The 20,437-nt window shown below is 50.0% G+C and overlaps 1 protein-coding gene across 2 annotated transcripts; it reads right to left on the reverse strand.

Annotated features, from left to right (window-relative positions):
• Positions 1–442: 442 nt before the first annotated feature.
• LOC133360743 (uncharacterized) lies at positions 443–13,697 on the reverse strand. 2 transcript variants are annotated; one of them, XM_061579575.1, is made up of 7 exons: positions 13,642–13,697; positions 12,652–12,945; positions 11,530–11,625; positions 6,794–7,027; positions 5,781–5,803; positions 4,059–5,143; positions 443–1,864 (listed from the first exon to the last, which is right to left on the reverse strand). In XM_061579575.1, the coding sequence occupies exons 2-7, from the start codon at positions 12,943–12,945 to the stop codon at positions 1,320–1,322; spliced, it is 2,277 nt and encodes a 758-aa protein (XP_061435559.1). In that variant the 5' UTR covers positions 13,642–13,697; the 3' UTR covers positions 443–1,319. The 2 variants fall into 2 exon arrangements, with proteins under 2 accessions (XP_061435559.1, XP_061435558.1); XM_061579574.1 differs by lacking the exon at positions 13,642–13,697 and adding an exon at positions 13,395–13,633 and having other exon boundaries at positions 12,652–13,266.
• Positions 13,698–20,437: the final 6,740 nt, after the last annotated feature.

Raw genomic sequence — 20,437 nt, forward strand, 5'->3', positions numbered from 1 at the left:
TTCATAATCAACGTTTTTTGGGTTTAGATCGCGTTTATTTATAAATGTGTCGTAACCCTCCACCACCCGACACGGCCACTCAGTAAAAAAGTGTCACGTTGACAAAGACAAATAGTTCACTGCTTTAGCCCACCGGTGTGTTGAAGCCACAACATTTACAATTTGAGTACGACGTTTCGCTGGTAATTGCAACCAGCATCATCGGGCAATTCTGGCGAATTCTGGCGAATTGCCCGATGATGCTGGTTGCAATTACCAGCGAAACGTCGTACTCAAATTGTAAATGTTGTGGCTTCAACACACCGGTGGGCTAAAGCAGTGAACTATTTGTCTTTGTCAACGTGACACTTTTTTACTGATTGGCCGTGTCGGGTGGTGGAGGGTTACGACACATTTATAAATAAACACGATCTAAACCCAAAAAAACGTTGATTATGTACACCAGTGTAGTCTTCGCTCCTTCAACAGAGGTATAGCCAAAGCCCTCTCGTGGCTCGCAGGCCTCGACAGTGGCATTTTGCTCATGAACGTATTGCCAGAGGTGGGACAAAGTCATTGTTATGCAAGTCCAAGTCGAGTCTGAAGTCATCAAATTCATGACTCGAGTCTGACTCGAGTCCAAGTCACATGACTCGAGTCCACACCTCAGAGGTGGGACAAAGTCATTGTTATGCAAGTCCAAGTCGAGTCTGAAGTCATCAAATTCATGACTCGAGTCTGACTCGAGTCCAAGTCACATGACTCGAGTCCACACCTCAGAGGTGGGACAAAGTCATTGTTATGCAAGTCCAAGTCGAGTCTGAAGTCATCAAATTCATGACTCGAGTCTGACTCGAGTCCAAGTCACATGACTCGAGTCCATACCTCTGCGTATTGCCACAGGGAATAGAATAGAACCTTAAGTCAACAGGGACATTCAACCTCTGTACGGCATGCCACTTCCTCTTTAAGACAACCTTTCCTCTTTAGGCGCTGCCCCCTTTCTCGTTAGGCCGCATCTCTTTCCGTTTAGGCCACGACCCATCCTCCAGACTCGGCGTTGGTTTGTTTGGGTGGCGTTGCAGAGCTAGGCTTCGCATGAGTTGACTGCAGTGTATATATATGTTTTATATACTTTAGATCGTAAAGAATGTTCTACGTTTATGAACATGAATGTGATTGATGGCGCTTTGATTGGCAGCTTTGCACCAAAAAAGGTCCCATTGCCCCCCTCGTTCGCTCTGACTTCCCGCCCACGCGCCGAGTGCGTTCTGATCGTCAGCCCCGCGTAACTTGACGACGAACACATTTGTGAATTCGACTTGACCGCAAGCGGCGCATCAGTCGAGCTTTGCTATCGACAGAAAGTTACCCTTGAACTGTCCGCCCAGCTCGAACGCGGGCAGGAGAGGCTGCTGGAATTTGTGCTCGAACGAGTGCAGCAACTCGACGACGTCGCCGCCAGTGTCGCCGTAAAACGACAGAAGCCCTGCCTCACAGTCCAGGTAGAGGCCGATTCTCTGAGTCGTCGCCATCGTCCTCACCGGATCCTCCACACCCGCGTGTCGCGCCGTCAGGCTGCTCTGCTTATGCAAGCACCAGGACACGGAGTTCTCCCCCAGCCTATACCCATTATCTTCGCCTTTCCGCGGGATCGTCTCGTACGCGGCACCCACGCGCCACCACTTGGCTTTGCCCACATCCACCTCCCAGTAATGGCGTCCGGACGAGAAGCCGTCAGAGCCCAGGACCTGCTGATGAGATTCGAACCGGTCCGGCTGGTCGGGCTGCTTCTGGTTTAGATCCATCTTCACCATCCTGCGGTTCTCGGACACCCAAAGCCAGCGGTGAGCCGAGTCCGGGTTCAGACACGGAGAACGGCCATCTAGAACACAACGATACATATGAAACAACTACAAAACTTTTTTCTTTAACCAGGTAAGGCCCCACTGAGCTTTGTAGCTCTTTTTTCAGAAGCGACTTTGCCATCACAAATGATAAGCTCAACGAAGCGGTTGATCACGTGAAATTTATAGCGGCCAAATATGCCAAACGCATGTTTTGTAAACGTGGAGGGAAAACCGGAGGACCCGGAGAAAAATCCACGTGAGCAGAGGGAGAGAGAGAACCATCAAACTCCAAATATACAGCAGGCGTCATTGTTGGGATCGAATACACGACCGGCATACTAGGCGAGGTAGTTAACATCTCCTAACCACCGTCCAAAGACAAGTTCTACATATATACACGCATATAGCTATCATTTCAATGCAATCACATTTCGAGCAACTGTACAAAGTCGATGAAGAAATAAACACTACGTTAGGGTAGGAAGAGGTTGGAGCGGGGGAGAGAATTAGAAAAACGATAGAGAGAGGAAAAACAGAGGACCAATAAAAATATAAACGACAAACTAATTTCTTTAGAACTGCTTCTTGTTGTTTTAAAGTTGTTATCTTTTCCCCGCACGTCCGATGAGCTCGGTTTGCTACGTACGGTGCGGTGCGAAAGAAGTTAAACATACATACGACTATACACTACAATACACACTACACTATACACTACATACTGCACTACACTATACACTACATACTACACTATACACTAGACCAGCGGTCGGGAACCTATGGCCCGCGAGCCATATATGGCTCTTCTGGTGACGGCATATGGCTCCCAGACAATTTTGAGTTGAAAAAAATAATAATAAAAAAATAAAAATAAAATCAGTTTGAAACTGATTTTAAAATACTTGTGATATTGCTTAATAATACTGTGTCATTTTAAAGTGAACAGAAATTAGTTTTGAAGATAAAATTTCTCGGGTCACGGATCCCGTGACCAGAAGTCGCATTAAAAGTAAGACATATTTAATTTATTATACGTTAAAAATACTATATGGCTCTCAATGAAATACATTTAGAAATATTTGGCTTTTATGGCTCTCCCAGTCAAAAAGGTGCCCGACCCCTGCACTAGACTATACACTACTATATACTACGCTACGATACACGACACCACTATTCTAAATTGAAAACTAATTTCTTTAGAACTGTTCTTTGGTTCTTTCGGTAAAGTCACGTATAAAGATACAATAATAAATTAAATTAAATACTAGCATACGACGTTTCGATTGCAACACAAGCAATCATCATCAGGTATAAATTAAATAGAATCTTTAGAACTGCTTGTTGTTGTATTTAGTTTGTCCCCCCCCCGCACCTCCAATGAGCAAGGTTTGATACGTACGGTGCGAAAGAAGTTCAACAAACATACATAGGTAATAAATCCCGTTCAGACAACGTCTTGACTTCAGTTGTTTATTCGTTTCTCCCGGTCACACACTCGGTTCCCTCGCCTCCCTCTCCGCTCCCTCACGCTGCTGGCTGACCGCGTGAGAGAGACCGCCGCGTGGCTGGAGCGGGACCACGGCACCAGCCACGTGGCTTCCCCCTTCGTTCCTCCGCACACTGACCGCGTGCTGTCTTACTCCACCCCTTATAATCCCTGGCCCACGTGATACCACGTAGCCGATCCTCAGCCACACCCCTGGAACTTTCTCGAAGATACTGTCCAGCTCCAGGGCCACGCCCCTGGCTCGACTCCCCATTGGCTGCGGGCTGAGGCCGGCAGAGCCTATCACTATCGCCAAGGTGTAACCTCACATTACACATACAACAACAAGCCTCCGGGAGAGCCAAACGTGGTGGCCGGACAACAGAACACCGAGGAGCCGGAGGAAGGAGAGGGAGGAGTGGGGCAGTGCAGGGAGGGAGTAGGAGGGAGGAGGAAGGGGGGAGGTGGAAGATGATTGGGAGGAGAAGGGAGCATAGAGGGGAGGAGGCAGCAGGGAGGAGAGAGGGTGGATTGGGGGGTGGGGGAGGGATGAGAGGGAGGGTTGCAGGAAGGATGGAGAAAGGAGGGAGGAGAGAGCAGGAGGGAGGGGGTAGGGAGGGAGGGAACAGGAAGGAGGAGGTAGGAGGGAGGGGAGAGGAAGAAGAAAGGAGAAAAGAGAGAGCAGGAACGAGGGAGGGGGTAGGGAGGGGGGAGGTTCCTCACTCCTGGTGTAACGCACGACTTACATCTCCGTATCAATTCGGCCCTGTTGGGGCGAACCAGCGAGACGTCGCTCCATGCGGAGTGTCCAGGCGCCGCGGTAGTGGATCGAGGTGGCGCCGGTTCTGGCTCCTGCATTGCCAAGAGCATGGCTGGAGAGGGAGCTGGGGTCGGAGCTGGGGACGAAGATGGGAGTGGAGCTGAGGACGGAGATGGGAGTGGAGCTGAAGACTGAGATGGGATTGGAGCTGAGGATGGAGATGGGAGTGGAGCTGAGGACTGAGATGGGATTGGAGCTGAGGATGGAGATGGGAGCGGAGCTGAGGACGGAGATGGGAGTGGAGCTGAGGACTGAGAAGGGAGTGGAGCTGAGGACTGAGATGGGAGTGGAGCTGAGGACTGAGAAGGGAGTGGAGCTGAGGACTGAGATGGGAGCGGAGCTGAGGACTGAGATGGGAGTGGAGCTGAGGACTGAGATGGGAGTGGAGCTGAGGACTGAGATGGGAGTGGAGCTGAGGACGAAGATGGGAGTGGAGCTGAGGACGAAGATGGGAGTGGAGCTGAGAGTGGAGCTGGGAGTGGAGCTGAGGACAGAGAAGGAATTGGAGCTGAGGACGGAGAAGGGATTGGAGCTGAGGACGGAGAAGGGATTGGAGCTGAGGATGGAGAAGGGATTGGAGCTGAGGACGGAGATGGGAGTGGAGCTGAGGACGGAGAAGGGAGTGGAGCTGAGGACTGAGATGGGAGTGGAGCTGAGGATAGAGAAGGGAATGGAGCTGAAGACTGAGATCGGAGTGGAGCTGAGGATGGAGAAGGGATTGGAGCTGAGGATGGAGAAGGGATTGGAGCTGCGAGCAGAGCTGGGGTCAGAGCAGGGGACGGAGCTGGGAGCGTGGCTGGGGATGGAAGGGGCGCTGCTCCCCCCCCTCCTGGCATCCCCTCCGCCGCTTCTACAGCCCGGGGCGTCTCGGGCAGGGAAGGCGCGGCTCGCCTGGAAGCTGTGAAGAGGCTCAGGAGCTCGTCCATCCGCTGCTGGAGTTGGTCCGCGGTCGCGAACTCGACCGGCACGCTCGGAGGTTGTTCCAGGTGCTCGTTGAGCGAATTCATGAACCTGCGAAGAATAATGACGACGTTGTCGTCGTTACGGTCGCATTGCGGCGCCTCCTTCGCTCCGACTTCCGGCCCGCGCGCTGAGTGCGGTCCGATCGACAGCGTCGCGTAACGTGACGAAGAATCTATTCGTGACATCAAGGAGATTTGGATACGCTTTGGTTCTTTCCCTAAAGTCGCGTGTCTATGATGTATGTCTCTCTCTACTTGTGTGTCTGTCTGTGTGTCTCTGTGTCTGTGTTTCGTCTCTCTGAAATGTAGTTCTATCCTGATGATGACTGCTTGTGTTGCAATCAAAACGTCGTATTCTATTATTGAATATATTTTCTTTCTACGTGACTTTACCGAAAGAACCAAAGAGTAATTCCTGCAGTCACGAAAGCTTCAAATCAGGAGATTTGGTTTATTCTAGCCGTTGTTGGGTTAGATCGCGTGACTGCGTGCTAAACCGATCTATCTGTGAACCTCGGGAGAGAGCGATCGCTGCATCTCTCCGTGTGTCAAACGGGCAGCCTGCGAGATAATCAGAATCGTGAACGTTTATTTAGACCGGAGGAGGAATCTGATGTCCAGTCGGGGCACCAGCGGTCAGAACGTATATAAAAGAACTGTATTGTATTTAACACGTTCAAACTCACCTCTGCCAATTGTCGTTGAGGCCCTGATACACACAGATGCACAAATGCACGCACAAAGATACAAAGTCAGATTCAGTTCATGGACAAGTTGTAGTGTTAATTTTTTTCCCCCCGTTATACAGGGTGACTCGAAAGTCGGCACACAGGTTTATTGTATAACACGTAGGCTTTTGCAACCAATATCATCCATAATACAGGTTTCTTTGAGAAACTACACATTTACATACTTACGCGATTTAACCCCAAAAAAAACCTGCATTATGGAGGTTTATTGTATTTATTTTAACAAATCACACGTGTGGCAAAGGAGATCTCATAATGTAAATGCTCACCCCGAGCTCTCAATACTCTGATGGTGCATTGTCTTTGAGTTGTGCGCCTTTTGGCGTCATCTGGTCCAACACCATGGTGAGACTAGGCTCTAAAGAAAAGCTGTCTCGGGTGTGGACCAATCAATTTCAAGGACAGTGCATACATGATCAGAGTTGTCTTTTTGTTTGCATTTTGACCGCAATTGTTGTGGTCTATGCAAACATGATCCCTTGTATAAAGGTGTCAGTTTTGTTGCCAGGTAAAAGGGTGAAAACCTATCACTAAATCACACGTGGTTATGTAATTTATTTCAGCAAAATGTTCAAACTGACTTCCATTAACATTAATGCATGCAAAGAATAATTCATGTCTCCCGCCCATGCTGTGCTAAAAACTGTCAACACAGTCGGATTCTCGATTATCTGTGCTAACGACGGAGCGGACGGCCGCAGATAATTAAAAATTGCAGATAATCCAAAAGTATCCACTGACCGCGGATCTCTACGGCAAGGAGCGCGTGTAGAGACACACTTGGCACTTTGCGGAACTCACGGTCACTTTTACGGCTCTCGGCCTGTGACGGGTCGGCCGCCCCCGATTTGTGCCAAGCCCCTTCGCGCGCACGTGCCTAGCGAGCGCGACCCCCCCCCCCCCACGACGCATCCCTGCGCGGAGTCGCTCCGTGCCGCCGCCAATCACACCTGGAGGAACTCCGCGTCGTCCCGGGTCGCCTCCAGGTCGCCGATCCTGCCCAGCATCTCCCGGAGGCCGCCCAGCACCTCGGCGCACCTCCCGTGCTCGCGCCGAATCGCCGAGAGTTTGGCGTCGCGCTCTGCGTCCACGGCCCTCAGCGCCGACTCGTGGTCCTCGGCGACGAGGCGCAGGAGGTCGTCGTAGCTGGAGCTCAGCCTCCGCTTGAAGCACCCTGCCGCTTTCTACGGGATGGCAACGGGTAACGGGGCTCCGTCAGTCTAGTACAAGACCCCAAGTTGCAACCCATCTCCTAGGTGCCTCCATCGCAAACCCTCCACTGCGGGCTCCCGATTCAATGGCTGGACCAATGTCAATATTGTGCTCACAGTCTACACGATTTTTCGATCCTCGATGGACTAGTTCCTGCGTACCTCTCATCTCACTCTATTCCCCTCCAAGCACTCTCCTACATCTCTCCCCTCTCATCTCACTCTACTCCCCTCCATGCACTCTCCTACCTCTCTCCCCTCTCATCTCACTCTACTCCCCTCCACACACTCTCCTGCCTCTCATCTCACTCCACTCCACTCCACGCACTCCTACCTCTGATCTCAATCTACTCTCCCCTCCACGCACTCTCCTACCTCTGATTTCAAACTACTCTCCCCTCCACGCATTCTCCTGCCTCTCCTCCTCTCATCTCACTCTACTCCCCTCCACGCACTCTCCTACCTCTCATCTCACTCCACTCCCCTCCACGCACTCTCCTACCTCTCCTCCTCTCATTTCACTCCACTCCCCTCCACACACTCTCCTACCTCTCATTTCACTCCACTCCCCTCCACGCACTCTCCTACCTCTCCTCCTCTCATTTCACTCCACTCCCCTCCACGCACTCTCCCACCTCTCATCTCACTCCACTCCCCTCCACGCATTCTCCTGCCTCTCCCCCTCTCATCTCACTCCACTCCACGCACTCTCCTACCTATGATCTTAATCTACTCTCCCCTCCACGCATTCTCCTGCCTCTCCCCCTCTCATCTCACTCCACTCCCCTCCACGCACTCTCCTACCTCTCATCTCACTCCACTCCCCTCCACGCACTCTCCTACCTCTCATCTCACTCCACTCCCCTCCACGCACTCTCCTACCTCTCATCTCACTCCACTCCCCTCCACGCACTCTCCTACCTCTCATCTCACTCCACTCCCCTCCACGCACTCTCCTACCTCTGATCTCAATCTACTCTCCCCTGCACGCATTCTCCTGCCTCTCCCCCTCTCATCTCACTCCACTCCACTCCACGCACTCTCCTACCTCTGATCTTAATCTACTCTCCCCTCCACACACTCTCCTACCTCTCATCTCACTCCACTCCCCTCCACGCACTCTCCTACCTCTGATCTCACTCCACTCCCCTCCACGCACTCTCCTACCTCTCATCTCACTCTACTCCCCTCCACGCACTTTCCTACCTCTCATCTCACTCCACTCCCCTCCACGCACTCTCCTACCTCTCATCTCACTCCACTCCCCTCCACGCACTCTCCTACCTCTGATCTCACTCCACTCCCCTCCACGCACTCTCCTACCTCTCATCTCACTCTACTCCCCTCCACGCACTTTCCTACCTCTCATCTCACTCTACTCCACTCCACACACTCTCCTACCTCTCATCTCACTCTACTCCACTCCACACACTCTCCTACCTTTGATCTCAATCTACTCTCCCCTCCACGCACTCTCCTGCCTCTCATCTCACTCTACTCCACTCCACACACTCTCCACAACTGAATTAGCCTGGCACAGGTTTCCCTACGGCTCTGTGCGGGTTGGGTTTGTGCGATTTCGCGCTGTGCATGCGGCTCAACCGACTTCTACCAAACATTCACTCGACATGCGGCCGGACATGAGACAACAACAGTGTATTGTACTGTGTGCACGACACACAGATGTGTACTGTGGTGCACTAGTTGGTTGGCACCCGTCTCACCCGTCACCTACTGGACATCTGTGAAAAAATGCTTCTTAGCTCATCGGATCCCTCCAGGACAAATACAGATTCCGATTCCGATACAGGGAAACAACAGCAGCCGCCATTCGCCAATAAGTGGCGGTGATGTCACCATGGCACCTGTGCCAGGCTAGGTGCACTTCGAGGCCACGTGAAGTGTCGAAGGCTCGCCGCTGACAGGTCACGGGATAGACCCGGCAGGTGCCATGGGTTGACTGACTGAGATGACTGGCAGATGCACCAGCTGTGCCCCCTATTGGGCCAGCAGAGACACTTACACAGAGATACATACACATAGGGATAGGCACACAGAAATACACGCAGAGAAATACAATATTGCGTGTGTACTGTATGTGTACTGTGTGCACTACTCGCAGCCAACCGTGCTAATCGGTGGTGCAGGGGAAGGACAACTAAATACAAAAAGCCGTTCTCAAGGAATGAGTTTTCAATCTAGATTATTTAAACGTGCATAGCTCCAGTCGCTTCCTAATGTAATAAGAGCCATGTAGGGCTCACGTGGGGATTGGCTTGCCGGTCCCGCTTTGTAGCCAATAAGGGGTGAGCCAGGGAGCATGGCCTCGGCGTGATCACGGCATGTTAGCAGGGGTGATTGGCCTGGCTGATCGGGGCCTCAGCTAATGGGAAGCCGGATCAGAGGCGTGGTCCCGGGATTGACGGGGAACCATCTGGAACGGTCAACGCTGACTACGGAGGATTGGCTTAGGGGTACCACGTGACCCAGGGATTAAGAGGGGGAGAGACAGAGGAGTCGAGAGCAGATCTGGGAACGAAAAGAGCAGGAGTCACGCGCGTACGGGGCTCTGGGTGCCACGTGTGCGGTGGGGACTTGGCTGGGAGTCTGCCCGTTCCGTTGTCTGTCAGCAACGGGGAGTGTGTGAAGTGTAACTGTGGAAGTTGGAAAATAAAAGGACTGATTCCGGAAGCCGTCTCGAGAAGGTTTATTACACTAACATCGGAAGGAAGAGCGTTCCAGACGCCCACAGAAGCAGAATCTGAAAGCTTGCGATGCGGCGACCGTCATTGTTCGATCGTTAGCCAAAAGCCGCTGCTGCGAGGATGACCAGAGTCCAGGTGAAGATGGTTTATGCTCCTTGACAAGATCAGCAACAAGGTATCGCGGTTCATTTGTGGCAAGCACTTTGCGTGCAATGAGTGTGACCTCATTATGTATTCGTTCGGCAACCGGAAGCTAATGCAGCTTTGGCGAGCACCGGACGGACACGGTCGGACCTTGCAGTGCCCGTCACGACACGTGTCGGCGCATTTTGTACACACTGCAGCTTGCTAATGTTTTTGCCAGAAGTCCCGTAGATTTAGCGATTTTTAAATCCTTTATATTAAGTTCGCATACTTGCTTGCGTGCTTGCTTGCTTACGACCGTGCAAATCTTTCGGTCGTTTTTTATCCCACTTCCCGTGATCCAATCGAGCTGATATTTTCCACACAGACTCGTTGTGCGAGACAATTAATTTTCGTGAAAAAAAATTCCCAAAATTTTACACTTTTTTAGGCAAAAAAAAATTATTTTACATATATTCAAATAGAACTCATTCTTGGCTTTGGTTGAACGTCACAGTATAAGAGCCCAGAGTGTAACCCCTCCACAGGCCGTGGCGGAGTAGCGCAGTTGGTAGCGCCCTCGCTTCCCATGCCAAAGGTCGCGGGATCGATCCCCGCGTCCTCCACAGGCGAATATATTTTTAAATCCTTTATATTAAGTTCGTTGCCACGCATATAAAGGATTTATAGTGAAAAACTTTGTTTTTACGGGTTATACTTATTCAATAAATCGAGCCTTCTCGATGCTCTGCTACATTGCCACCTTGTTGGCTATAATGCTGCGAGGATGACCGGCGTACACGTGACGGTCTAAGCTCCTCGATGAGGACATCGGCAAGGCATCGTGGTTTTATTTGCGGCAAGCACTTTGCGTGTGTAGTGAGCGCGACCTCGTAACGCTGAATTCGTTCGGCAAACCGGAACGACAACCCGACCACTGAAAAAACAAGAATCGGTTTGACTCTTTCTGGCAATAAAATAGGTGTTAAGATGTTCAAACACCAAATTCTAGTCTTGTTTTTTCACACTTTGATACTGGCAAAAATGTCCCGTTTCGTAACCCCACCCACCACTCTTTGCCGTGCCAACCACGATCACCTCATCTACAAGAAGAGCATATAGGTCTTAAGCCTCACCTTATGCAGTCTACTCTTGGTCTTAAGCCTCACCTTACCATATTAATAAAAAAGTGTGCCGTTCCTGGCCCTTCCCCCCTCAACCATTATATATACGGGGTGGTATTTCTTGTGATCTCTCATTCACTTGATACAGCTGTCGTGGCTGTGACGGTTCCACCTGAAGACGGAGGCTTGTGTTGCTTCCGAAACGTCGTGAATTTTTTAATTTGTTTTAGTTTACTTTTATTAATTTAAATTTTTTACCTACGTGACTTTACCGAAAAAACCTAAGAGTATGAATCCTTGCAGTCACGAAAGCTTCAAATCTAGAAAGAAGAGCAGGGTGTACAGGGGGAGGGGAGGGGGGGATTGGGGGGGGGCGTTAAGATGTTCAAACACCCAACTGGATACACACACACACACCTATGATTGCGGGGAGGGGGGGGTTTGGAATCGTCGAGCCTGTTGTGAAGGTGGACGAGCAATGTGGCTTGAGGTCCACGGTGGCGAGTAGCCAAGCCCCCCTTACCTCTGCGGCGTCCAACTTGTCCAGGAGGCTGCTAGTGAGGGCGGTGGTCACCCGCTCCCTGTCCGTCAGCGTTTGCTTGAACGCGCTCAGCAGCTCCTGAACAATGGTACGAAACGCACGCCGCCACGTTTTAGCACGGCACGGCGGTGGCTAAGGAGATGTTATCGCCCCCCTCGACTGGTGTGTACAAGGAGGTCGTGGTTTTCGAGCGATGGGCCGTGTAGAGTTTGGACCCATGACCGCGTTGACTCGCTGACTTCTTGTGGTCCGCTGCCGGATGGATGAATTATCGCACGACAGTACGGATCCGCCGACTCCCAAGTCCGGTGCGAAGGCGGTCGCGACGAGGATATCGTGGTGGAGCGCATCATCGACAGCAGTGGACGTGTTGAGTAGGGGCGCCACAGTGGCTAGGAGATGTTAACTACCTCGCCTGGCATACAGGAAGTTGTGGGTTTGATCCCGACCATGATGCCTACTGTATGTTTGGAGTTTGCATCTATCGTTCTCTCTCCCCGTGGTCGAGTGGATTTCCCTCCACGTTTAGAATCAACATCATGCGTTTAGAATATTTGACTGCTCTTATTAATGTACACACGATGATGACGATGAGCCACTTCGTCGAGCTATCATTTGGAACAGACAGGTCGCTTCTGAATAAGAGCTGCATAGCTCAGTGGGCCTTTAGCTGGTAAAATAAAAAATAGTAGTTCGTGAGCTGGTGATGATGCTGCTGCTGCTGCTGCGTTGGCAGTGGTGCACAAGCACAGTCAACGATAACAACACCCCGTGTGTGCATGCGTGTGTGTATCTGTGTGGGGAAGCGATTAACGCACTGCGCTACGAACCCGGCAGAGGCCAGGGTTCCATTCCCGCTCACGGCCCCTACCAGTGACAGCAATTATCTGAACTGGTCCTGGGCGTCCCTTAGGTCGACTCAGCCTCAAATGAGTGCCCGGTGCAGCGTGTAGTAAACATCACCACTGGGGATACAAATGCGGCCAGGCGTGGTGCTGGCCACCCACACCCCACTTTCATAGGTGCTGCTACTCGCTACGAAGCCTGTTAGCGGCCAAGCACGGGGGCAGGGTCGAGGGACCTTCTTCATCGTCCTGAACTCACCACACTCCATCTGCGATCGCCACTCTGCCGCCTCTCCCGCCTCTCCCTCCTGTCCCTGACGACATCGTCCATCACCACGTTCTTGTTGAGCGGCGGCACCACGGGATAGGCTTCTCGACACTGCGGGCACATGAAGTGGGGGGTGGCCTTCCCCTGCGGGGCTTTGAACCAGTGATTCTCGATGCACCCCTTGCAGAACGTGTGGCCGCAGGGCAGAGACACGGGCACCTTGAATTCATCCAGGCAGATTGAGCAGTTCAGAAGGTTGTCTGTGTCGGGCGCCGACACGGCCATCTGTGCGCCCAGGGCGGTAACAACAAAAAAACGAAAAGCCGCAGCAGCGTGGTTGGCACAGCAGGCGCAGGCAGGCACGGATGATGCAACGGGTCAGTCATCTCAGTCAGTAAACCCCATGGCACCAGCTGGGTCTTGTCCCGTGACCTCCTGCACCTAGACTGGCACAGTAGGGGGGTGGGCACAGGTGGTGCATCGGCAAGTCGCATATCTCAGTCACTGTCAACCTATGGAACTATCTGGGTCTGTCTTGTAACCTCCTCCTGCACCTAGCCTGGCACAGCAGTCAACCCATGGCACCAGCTGGGTCTGTCCCATGACCTCCTCCTGCACCTAGTTTGGCACAGCAGACAACCCATAGCACCGGCTGGGTCTGTCCCATGACCTCCTCCTGCACCTAGCCTGGCACAGCAGTCAACCCATAGCACCTGCTGGGTCTGTCCCATGACCTCCTCCTGCACCTAGCCTGGCACAGCAGTCAACCCATGGCACCAGCTGGGTCTGTCCCGTGACTACCTGCCAGCGGACGTTCGACACTTAACGTGGCCTTAAAGTGCACATAGCCTGGCACAGGCGCCGTGGTGACGTCACCGCCACTTAGTGGTGAATGGCGGTTGTTGTTATTGGGGAGCGGTGGCGCAGCGGTTAGCGCGCGGCACTGCGATCCCCGGTGAACATTGGTCGATTCCCGCTCACCGGTTTAACCGTTTCACGGGGCCTCCCCTAGGTCGACTCGGCCTCAAATGAGTGCCCTGTTAAAACAAAAAAACATCGACACTTAGGGAGGACAAAGGCGAACCGGGTGTGCCGTGGTGCTGGCCACCCACCCATCCACCCACCCACCCACCCATCCACCCACCCACCCATCCACCCACCCATCCATCCACCCACCCACCCACCCATCCACCCACCCACCCACCCATCCACCACGCATCCACCCACGCATCCACGCATCCACCCATCCACCCACCCATCCATCCATCCACCCACCCACCCATCCACCCATCACCCACCCCCATCCACCACCACCCATCCACCCACCCATCCACCCATCCACCCACCCACCCATCCACCCACCCACCCATCCACCACCCACCATCCACCCATCCACCCACCCACCCATCCACCCATCCACCCATCCATCCACCCATCCACCCACCCACCCATCCACCCATCCACCCACCCACCCATCCACCCACCTACCCATCCACCCACGCATCCACCCATCCACCACGCATCCACCCACGCATCCACGCATCCACCCACCCATCCATCCACCCACCCACCCATCCACCCACCCATCCACCCACCCACCCATCCACCCACCTACCCATCCACCCACGCATCCACCCATCCACCACGCATCCACCCACGCATCCACCCATCCACCCATCCACCCATCCACCCATCCACCCACCCACCCATCCACCCACCCATCCACCCACCCACCCATCCACCCACCCACCACAGTGCCGGCCTCCTCCGTCAGGTGCCGCTGCTCGCTACTAACAACAATTACCCCAAGCAGGCTATACGGGGTGGGTGTTGGGGGGGTGATCTTTGACGTCGCTACCATGCTGGAGAGGGGAAGAGACACTGGCGCGACTGATTACCACACACCCAAACAACGACAATGAACCTCAAACAGTCGCTTGATTTTTTGTCGCTAGTCTGTTTAACGCGACCAATATCATCCATAATAGAAGTTTTTCTTTTTCACTTAAGACTATTTTTCCCCGAGTAGTAATGGTATCGTTGCTTACACGTAAGTCAGCTGATGCAGCGTCCTCAATACATAATGCATTCCAAGCGGTAACATTACTAAGGCAATTGTTTCTAGATTTGAAGCTTTCGTGACTGCAAGGATTCATATTCTTAGGTTTTTTTCGGTAAAGTCACGTAGGTAAAAAAATTTAAATTAATAAAAGTAAAATTAAAATAAAATAAAAATCACGACGTTTCGGAGGCAACACAAGAATCCGTCTTCAGGTGGAACCGTCACAGCACGATAGCTGTATGATACAGCTGTATGATGATACAGCTGTATGATGATACAGCTGTATGATGATACAGCTGTATCATGATACAGCTATCGTGCTGTGACGGTTCCACCTGAAGACGGAAGCTTGTGTTGCCTCCAAAACGTCGTGATTTTTATTTTATTTTTATTTTACTTTTATAAAAAAATTTACCTACGTGACTTTACCGAAAAAACCTAAGAATAAGGCAATTGTTGGTGTATCAGTGGAAAAACTGTATTAACAATGATCTCTTATTACTTAATAATGTCATTATAATCATATAATTATGATTAAAGTGATGACACCAACCTGAATACATTGCTCCGACAAAAACATATGCACAATCGTTGCAGAAATTCTCGAGATGAGTGTACTATCACTCGCACAGTTTAAACATGTATTCATATACGGTCCACATATTTGATACATTAATCTGTACTCTTTGGTTCTTTCGGTAAGGTCACGTAGGTATAAAATAAAATATATTAAATATTTTTTTTAATTTTTTACCGAAAGAACAAGAACAAAAGAGTATGGATTCCAGCAGTCACGAAACACTTCAAATGAAGATATTAATCTGTACACAGTAGTGAACGCATATAGTATGCATGAAACAAAAACAGAATAAAACTTACAACGCAAAATCAGCGACGGGTTTTCTCGCTGCACACCAAACGGGGACGTTTGGCTGGCCGCACTTCGACTTTTTGGAGACCCCCGTGAGCGAATTTCGACGCTTCCCAATCAAAGCGAAAGCACCGCCGTCACTTCCCCATTGTGATGCCTGTGACGCGCAACGCCACGTGACCGTGGCACGTGGCCGCGCCACGTGACCCCCGCATTGCGTTGGGCGTAGTTAACGAAGTTCGTTGTGCAGGTTCAATCTTATACTGGTAGGAACGAAGTGGACCAGACCACCAATAGATTAATGTGTCCGTCCGTCCGTCCGTCCGTGGGAGGGGTGGTGTTGAGGGTGGTGTTGGAAATGAAAGACTACGAGTCTTTAAATCTCACAGCGTTTCTTGTCAAAACAAACACTTTTAATTAACGTTACACTAGAATATAGTAATTTTTTCTTTAACTCCTCTATACCTGGTCGATATCTCTGTACCGGTACTAAGTATTATTCCTACCAGCCCACCCCGCAGGGTCCTGTTTTAAATTTCGATTTAAAGCTTTCGTGACTGCAGGGATTCATCTTCTTGGTTCTTTCGGTAAAGTCATCACGTAGAAGGGAAGTAATAAAATAATAAAAATAAAACATAATAAAATAATTCTCACGACGTTTCGGCCACAACGCAAGCAGCCGTCCTCAGGTGAAACCAGGTCTGTCGAGGCGACAGCGTCTGAATGAAACAGCACACGCGCTTGGAGCATACATATATAAGCTGGGTTGGAAGGGGGGGGGGGGAAAGGGCGCCTTGACAAAATAATTTGCATATCAAGAGGAATTTAGCATATTTATGGGAAATGCAGGTATGTGATTAGTACTACTTATGCCCGTGCATTATGCAGGATTAGCAGCATCAAAGGGAGGGGATATGGGAAATGCAGGTATGTGATTAGTACTACTTATGTCCGTGCATTATGCAGGATTTTATTAGAATTTCTTATTAATTTTTTTTTTTACCTACGTGACTTTACCGAAAAAAAATTAGAGTATGAATCCTTGCAGTCACGAAAGCTTCAAATCTAGAATGTAAAAAATAGCATTTCGGTTCATCGGATTTTCTCTGGCACTAATAAAAGTTCTGTTTCTGAATGGGGTCAGGTGAAGGTCAAAACCAAGACTGTGACTTGCCTCTTTGCACCGTCACGCACCTCGGCTGCGATACAGGGGTGCTTCAAATAAATGTTACCACTTACATGGGACTACAGTTTAGTTTTTCATGCAAAAAGAACGGATAAGGGGCCGTCCATAAATGACGTCACGCGATTTTGGACACAAAGCTCTGCCCCGCCCCCCCCAAAAAATATTAAACATGCTTCAAATCGCTTTAAACTATTGTCATTGTAGTGCGTATGTTGTAGGAGTAAACATTTATTACAAAAGATATTTAAGTAGAACGTGTTGTCTGTATTGATTTAAAGTTGCGCATTTTGATGTGACGTCACATTTCTCAAACCCCCCACCCTCGTCACACATCGTCACAAATGTCTGACCCCCCCCCCCCAGGTGCGTGACGTCATTTATGGACGGCCCCTAATAACACTGAAACATGATAACAAATGTAATGTTAATAGATTCAAAAAGTCAAAGAGTCTCCACTTGTTTACACCATGAGACGTCCTTTGCCAATAGCAAGATACAGTAATAGGTTTTAACCCTTTTATCTGGCACCAAAACTGACACCTTTATACAAGGGATCATGTTTGCAATAACCACAACACAAGCAGTCAGAATGCAAACAAAAAGAGACAACTTTGATAATGTAAATGGCTTACCCCGAGCTCTCAATACTCTGATAGTGCGCTGTTTTTGAGTTGAGATGACGCCTTTTGGCGTCATCTGGTCCAACACCAGTGGAGACGAGGCTCTAAAAAAAGCCGTCTCGGGTGTGGACCAATCAATTTCAAGGACAGTGCATATCATTATCAGAGTTGTCTATTTTTGTTTGCATTTTGACTGCTTGTGTTGTGGTTATTGCAAACATGATCCCTTGTATAAAGGTGTCAGTTTTGGTGCCAGATGAAAGGGTAAAAACCTATTACTACATTTTGCTACTGGTAAAGGAGGTCTCTGTAAATGCTTAACTTGAGCTCTCAATACTCTGATAGTGTGCTGTTTTTGAGTTGTACGCCTTTTGGCGTCATCTGGTCCAACACCAGTGGAGACTAGGCTCTAAGAAAAGCCATCTCGGGTCAGTTTTGGTGCCAGATAAAAGGGTTAAAACCTATTACTATAGTCTCCACTTGTTCGCCGTCGTTGTCAACGCATTGCTTGGAATCTTCGCCAGGTGTTCTCCAGAGCCCAGAGGCAGCAGATTTCTTGTGCTATTGTTGCCAATTCTCAGAAGTGTTGAAAAACAAAATTTGAAGCACCCTGCATTATACCGCGGCCTCCTCTTGCCTCGTCCCATCATTTATTATTTTACACCAGCGGTTCTCAACTGGGGGGTGGTACGCGGAACCCCTGGGGGGCACGTGGCAATGTCCCAGGGGGGGTAAGGTGATGTGATTTCTAAACGTGTGAACATTATATCATTGGGGAATAATCAAGTCGCGTTAATCTGCCATCAAACAAAGGCATTTCTACAGTGTTTTTTGGTTTTGCAGCAGCTTCTAGATGAGGATTGCTTGTGTTGCAATCGAAACGTCGTGATTTATTTCATTTTATACCTACGTGACTTTACCGAAAAAACCAAAGAGTATGGATTCCTGCAGTCACGAAAGCTTCAAATCTCGACAATGCATGTTATCAGAGTATGTTTTTTTGGCATTTTCACCACAAGTATTGTGGTTAATGCAGACATGATTCCTTGTAAAAGGTTTCCATTTGGTGTTTTAACAACTTAACACACCTGTTTTGTTTCCAGATAAAAGGGGAAAAACCTATTTTCATATTTTGGTACTGGCAAAGGAGGTCCCATGATGTAGATCCCTTATACTGGTAGGAACCTCCTGGTTACACCAGCCCACAGAGGAGTATTGTGTCCGTCCGTCCGTCGTGCAGGGAGGGGCTGGGTGGGGCTGGATGGGAGGGGTGGGGCTGGGTGGGGAGGGGCTGGTCACCCCGTGGTGCCCTTATAAAACTCAACGTTTAACCTACTCACGCCGGCTTGTGTCCAGCCCTCACAGTCGGGCATATTTGCGGAATACACCACGCCGCCGTTGACCCTGCAGGCCATTGACCGAGCAACCCAACGTTCCTACCAGCTCCCTCCGCAGGAATGTGTTTCTCTTCAATCCTCTTGACCCGAGTCCGCTACAACAGCCGCTTTCTCTCCATTGCTTGCGGCTTTGGCTCCGACATTTCCTCGCCACGATGGGACCCACACACAGTAATGATACAGGTAGTTCTAGATTTGAAGCTTTCGTGACTGCAAGGATTCATATTCTTAGGTTTTTTTCGGTAAAGTCACGTAGGTAAAAATTTTAATTAATAAAAGTAAAATAAAATAAAAATCACGAAGTTTCGGAGGCAACACAAGCTTCCGTCTTCAGGTGGAACCGTCACAGCACGATAGCTGTATCAGCTGTATCAGCTATCGTGCTGTATCAGCTGTATCAGCTATCGTGCTGTGACGGTTCCACCTGAAGACGGAAGCTTGTGTTGCCTCCGAAACGTCGTGATTTTTATTTTATTTTTTATTTTATTTTTTATTAATTTAATTTTTTTTTACCTACGTGACTTTACCGAAAAAAACCTAAGAATATGATACCGGTAGTCTTGGGGGTGTCTTTTAAGGAGTGTTTATTTTTGTAGCGCAAGTTTTTGAACACGCTCAGTCCCCTTTGAGTTCACCGTGGACAAGGATTTTAGGAAGAGGCGATGTTCTGGCAATTCGAGCTCCATTTCCCTGACCCATCTCAACTGAGAGGAGGTCACGAATGCCTCTCTCCACTGGGAATCCCAGCTCCCGCCAGCAACTCGGTGCTTAAAATTCGGTCCTGCCACTTTTATTCTCACGATTGGTCTCAAACATCTCGGCTGTCTTTATTTGGCTCGAGAGTACTCACCTGTGCACGCCACCCCACCCCAACTCCTCCTCCATCATTTTGTATGCATATGCGTTTATTTTGTAACGACAACAAATACAGGAAAGCACGGCCGCTAACCTATGCAACATCTAAACAACAAGAGTAAACAGGTCAATATAACAACGCGTGTCCCGAGCTGCGATCTAGGAATTTGGAAGAGGGGGGGGGGGGATGGGGAGAGAGAGAGAGAAAAAAAGCAATTTATAGGAAGTGATACACACACATTGGAAACGTTTTAACCGGGGCTAGGCGTGTGGGATGAGTGTGTGATCGCGGATGTATGTACACGATGGGGTGAAAGGGTCAAGGCAGTAACAGCGCATCGTATCGTCCAATTAACTAATGAACAATGCCCCCCCTCCCCACCCACCACCGTCCTTCCATCCCCCCGACAGAGCCCTTGGGATGTTCAAGAGTGGGAACGATGCCCCACAAAGTCGTCAAACGCGACCAGCCTATCTCAGGCCGCCGGTCTTAAAAAAAAACGGGAGCGCACGAAAGTCGATTTTCGGCACGGTGCCCGTGGGTTTGAGATCGAGGGCCCCGCGAATGGAGGATGTTTTGTTAATTTAACTAAACACACACGAAAAAAAAATCGCTCGCCGTGTACATATCGGTTCGGTTTGGATAAAAGTGGCTCTTTGTTTTTTTATCCCGTAAGATAAAAGCAAGACCACTCACAATGACAAGCGTATATCACACAATGAGACTCGGACATCATATTAGACAGTCCTAATTGGCATATCTAGAATAAAAATAAACGAATTAAT

The sequence above is a fragment of the Lethenteron reissneri genome, chromosome 69, assembly GCF_015708825.2.
Source record: "Lethenteron reissneri isolate LAM-NWPU_2019-01 chromosome 69, ASM1570882v1, whole genome shotgun sequence".
In the NCBI taxonomy this organism is placed as follows: Eukaryota; Metazoa; Chordata; class Hyperoartia; order Petromyzontiformes; family Petromyzontidae; genus Lethenteron; species Lethenteron reissneri.